At 49.9% G+C, this 5,159-nt stretch overlaps 1 protein-coding gene across 1 annotated transcript; it reads left to right on the plus strand.

The window, feature by feature from the left end:
* Positions 1 to 244: 244 nt before the first annotated feature.
* On the plus strand, positions 245 to 3,176 carry LOC123128908 (NAC domain-containing protein 92). Its single transcript, XM_044549021.1, has 3 exons — positions 245 to 1,216; positions 1,993 to 2,279; positions 2,372 to 3,176. Exons 1-3 carry the CDS (start codon positions 1,039 to 1,041, stop codon positions 2,825 to 2,827), a joined length of 921 nt encoding a protein of 306 aa, XP_044404956.1. The 5' UTR covers positions 245 to 1,038; the 3' UTR covers positions 2,828 to 3,176.
* Positions 3,177 to 5,159: the final 1,983 nt, after the last annotated feature.

The following is a 5,159-nucleotide window of genomic DNA, read 5'->3' on the forward strand; positions in this document are numbered from 1 at the left end:
GAGAGAGAGAGAGAGAGATGATGATGATGATGATGGTGATGATGGAATGATGAACAACACTAACTATATGTGGAGTGTGTGATAATGGGCTAATAATTAGCCCTGGCTGATGCTAAATGTGGCCGCGTCGACAGTGGCATATATGTTGCTGCGTACATTACTGTGGGGCTCCGGACGAGCAAACCGGGGCTTCCTTGCGAGCCTGGATCACCTCCTCCCTCCCCTCTCTTCTTCTCCCTCTCTGCCCAGCTAAAGCCACCACCACATCACTCGGAGTTCGTGCTGCGCAAGCATCGTCGTGCCCGATCGATCGCGACACCGGCTAGCCGGTGCACGCGTGTGCCGTCGTACGTCCTCCCCCTCCTCCGCCTCTTCCGCCTCCGTTTAATTTCCCCGGCCCCTGCGCCTGGGAATTAATGCGTAGAGTACTTACTCCATTGCTAGCTAGCTCTGGATCCGTCCGGCCGCGCCACCGGCCGACGCGCACACGCGGGGAGGGGAGGGTGATGGAGACCGCCGGCCGGACCGGTCGAGCTACAGGGTAGACAAGGCTTTGTAGCTGTACTATTGTATCATCACCCCGGCCTTGTTGCTTGCTCCCATACACTTCTTCCTCCTAGCTACATACAATTATTCCCTCCGGTCCGGTCCAGGGCTCCGGCAGCGGCAGCGCCAAGCTATATATATTTCCTTCCTGCCCACCAAGCTCCCAACCTCATTCATACATACTCTAGCCTCACACAAGGTTCAAGCTACAGCAACATAGATATATGCCCTGCCTAATTCCTGCTACCTACTCTACATACCTAGCTTCTTCTCTCCTCTCTGGAGATCTTGTCAATCTCTCTCTCCTCCGTCTAGCTAGTTAGAGCTAGCTCAATTGGTGCCTTTAGGCAACGAAGTTCATCGAGATCTCTCATCCATACCCGTAGTACACATCGCAATTCACAATTCAAATTGTAGAGAGAGTCGAGCTGAGCTGAGCAGGGGGAGGTTTCAGAGGGAAGATAGTGCACAGATAGAGAGATAAGTGTTTCCATGGGGCTGAGGGACATCGAGATGACGCTGCCGCCGGGGTTCCGCTTCTACCCGAGCGACGAGGAGCTGGTGTGCCACTACCTGCACGGCAAGGTGGCCAACCAGCGCTTCGCCGGAGGAGCCGCCGGGACCATGGTGGAGGTCGATCTGCACGTCCACGAGCCATGGGAGCTGCCAGGTCAGTTTAACTACTGTTAGATATATAGTTACTACGTAGTACCCCATCCTTCTCTTGTCCCTCTCCAGCAATCTTATTAATTACTAGCTACTTGATCGATCTCGATCCAGTATGCTGTTAGTCCCTCTCCAGCAAGCTACATGTCTCTTAATTAACTTAACTCCATTCCATGGAATGATTTACTAAGGACGCAACCGCGTTTTATTGGCTCCAATTGGGTCTTGTCTTCGTTTTTGTTAATTAGTGCACTAAATTAGTACTACTCATCAACTTGTCATACCGTTTGTATATACATGCAAAACAAAGATTGTATATGCATGCATATACCATCTCGATCCTAGCAATTCCTGCAAGTACTGTGTTGCTTCTAGCACAAGTTTCTCCTAAGAATTTTATTAAGTGGGCTACCACTGCAAGCATGAACTTCCTATAATTAATCTGTCTAACTCTGCAGTACTGTAGTAGAATTCTTTGGATTAATTAAGGAATTGGCTTGCAAGTGGCAAATTTATATCAGCGTTTTTTCTCCACCCCTTCCCCTCTATGAGCACTTCTACCAAGAAACTTAAAATTCCCCAATGTTTTGAGGCTTAAAAGGACTAGTGCATACATTCTTTTGCCCCTCGACTTCTCTTTCTATCTGTAATTGTACAACAGGATATGATCTAATTGAGCACATACGTTTGCGTGTACACTTGGGGTTGAAAAATCCTAATCAACGTCCACTGAAGTTTCTGTTGCTAATTGTGCGTCTGGCTGGCCATGGTGGTATGCAGACGTGGCGAAACTGAGCACAAACGAGTGGTACTTCTTCAGCTTCCGCGACCGCAAGTACGCGACGGGGCTGCGCACGAACCGCGCCACCAGGTCCGGCTACTGGAAGGCCACAGGCAAGGACCGCGTCATCCGCAGCCCGAGGTCGTCGTCATCCCGCTCTGGCCGCGCCGCCATCGTCGGCATGCGCAAGACCCTCGTCTTCTACCGCGGCCGCGCCCCCAACGGCAGTAAAACCTGCTGGGTCATGCACGAGTTCCGCATCGAAAACCCTCACGCCCCACCCAAGGTCTGTTTAATTGGCATCTGATCTTGCTTGAGTCTTTTCAATTGATTTGAGATGCTAATATGTGTGTTTTCATTTGGATTGTGTCTGTGCAGGAGGACTGGGTGTTGTGCAGAGTTTTCCACAAGAAGAAAGCTGACACGGAGTACGCCATGGACGGCGAGCAAGAGATCGTCGGGGGCATGGCTCGCAGCGCTGCTGCCGTGAGCGGATCCAACTACGTCAGCTCCTCCGCCTGCCACGATCCTCAGTATCACCACTCGCCTACGGCGCCGTTCTCTTCCCTTGGCGCCGGAGGCCACCCTTACCAGCTCACGTCCTGTGATCATCACCACACCCACGGCGCGGCCGGCGTCTCGCTCGCCGACATGGACCCCTTCGCGGACATGCCACCGCTGACGAGCTACGACAGCATCCTCGACTTCAGCCAGCAACTTCAGGGCGGCGGCGCTGGTTTGAGGGACGGCGCCGGGGATCAGTGTGGTGGGGAGCTGATGGACCTTGGGCTGCAGGTGCAGGAGGAGCACTACAACTACAACAGCTTGATGTAGATGTGAATATATGATATGGATCGGTGGGTGCTGCATGCTGCTATTGCTCGGCCATACACAGTAGTGTGTATTGGCCATCATTATTCGTTTGTGATCTTGTGCAGATTTCGTTATTTGTGCATGTAGTGTAGGGTAGAAGCATAATACATACTATATACATACTATTGCAATGGGTTATATAATTGATCTCGATTGATTAGGATATGTGAGAGTGTGAGGCTGGTGTGTCATGTACATATGTACTGTATGGATCATTTCTGTTGTTGGAGAATGGTTACAAGTTGGGGCATTTGATGTTGTTGTTCGTATACCTGTAATGACTAATAATTATCTATACATGTTCAAATTATATCAGCGTGTATATTGTGAACAAGTTGAGACTTAGTTGATGTAGGACGGGATATCCATTATGTTCTCTGAGTGTCTAAGGCTCAATAGACTTAGGAAGTCTTAAATCAGAGTCCGTGGGTGTGAGCATTACGACATTACTCTTGATTTAACAATTTGACATTTTAGAAGAAAGGGTGAATCCCACTATTTACTCCTCTAAGTTTCAAGTTACAATTTGTGGCATTTCTTACCCATTTAGTAGAAGTTTCTCCAAAATACCCCATTAATTTAAGCGGGTTTCTTCAATTTTTATACCTTCTAGGGTTTTGCCCCCACTATGTTAGGCGAGGCCTACTATTAGTAGGACGTGGCTATCGATGGTGCGCTCATGTGGGTGCGTCCTGATGCGGCAGATGAGGCATCAAGCAAGCTAATTCATCCAAAACAGCAACCCCAAGTCGGGCTAAATCACACCCGAGCAAGTCCCTTCTCTCCCTGAATGCGAGTTTGCGATTTGGTAGCGCAATCGATGGTGGTGGTGGAGTCTTGAAGTCGAAGCCACCGCAACTGGTATTATAGAGGGGTTAGCGCCGGGATTTCTACTGTTGACAATCTAGAAAGAAGGAAATTTAGAAATATCTACCTAGTGTGCCTAATCTTCCTTCCGTGATCACCTCGATGGTGTGACCTTAGCCTACCCTACGGCTCGCCTTCGCTACCCTAACTCCCATGCAATGAAACGAGGACTAGGAGAAGGTGCAAATCGATTCATGGGAGCTTGTCCGACTACAACTCAGGCGCAGGCAACCCCTACGCCACAGCGACAGTGCCTCGCGGGATGTACCTTCAATGTGGAGGCGAGTCAGAGGAACGTCAGGATGACAGTGGGACCCAAGTTCTAGAAGAATGCAAAGTTCTTTAAAGGGACAAAGAATGAAACAAACTTGCTTAAATGGCCTATTTTGAAGAAATTGCCGATGAATAGGGTAAAAAGTGTCAGAAACAAAAACTTGTGGCTAATAAGTAGATCCCGGTATTTTAGAAATTACGTGCAACTTTAGGGTTGGAATTTGACGCGGTCAAATCTTGAAATGATTTGCGATCAGAGAGAGAGCACTGTTGTGCAATAAAGATCGGTGTTAATTCATTTACTGTATCGCAGAAAAAGCGTGCTCATTTCTTAATAACGTTGTGGTACGAACAATAACAATAACACCACTCTTTCCACATCATCTCATGAAGCATGACTTCCCTACATGCATGTACGAGACTAGGTCAGCATTATCAAGCATGACTTCCCTACATCCCTGAACGACTAGGTCAACATCCCCTCACAGTACTGTCCTTAATGCATGCATGCATGCATGCATCATGCGTGGAATTTTCAATGTACAGTACGTACATTCTACCGATCCTATTCATCACCGCTCACTGCGCGCCTGCGAGCTGTAACTGGAGTGTGCACGCACGCTACGGCTACGCTTACGTGAACGCGGCATAGTTTTCCACGTGAAACAGGCAGAGAATTTTAACTTGGCGTACGAGACTACTATGTCGACACAGTACGCCTAGTAACCAGTAGGTTAGTAGCCTGGTTAACGACCCGGTAGGGGTACGAACGTAGTGGCCGATAGCTAGCTACCAACAATGAGCCACTGGTGGTGCTGCATGCGTACGCATGTGCCTTCCTGGCTCCTGCCTCCTCCAGTCCTCCTGCTACTGTGCTGAACCTGCGCGCAGACCCACCACGGATGTAGTAATCACTGGATAGGGGGGGGGCACACACCGCGCAGCCCGGCCCTCCCTTCGATCCTTTCTCGTCTCTGTCCGGCCGATCGTGTCCTGTTCCCCGGCCTCTCTGCTCTGCGCCGGCCATGCCGACGCCGGGCATACGTCTTTGGACGGTGGTGCATGCCACTAGCGGCCAGCAAAGGCCTGCGTTGGATCACCGACCGCCGGATTCTTCCGGTAACTTTCAAGGGGAAAGGGAAAAGTTGATCAT

Source organism: Triticum aestivum, chromosome 6A (assembly GCF_018294505.1).
Source record: "Triticum aestivum cultivar Chinese Spring chromosome 6A, IWGSC CS RefSeq v2.1, whole genome shotgun sequence".
NCBI lineage: Eukaryota > Viridiplantae > Streptophyta > Magnoliopsida > Poales > Poaceae > Triticum > Triticum aestivum.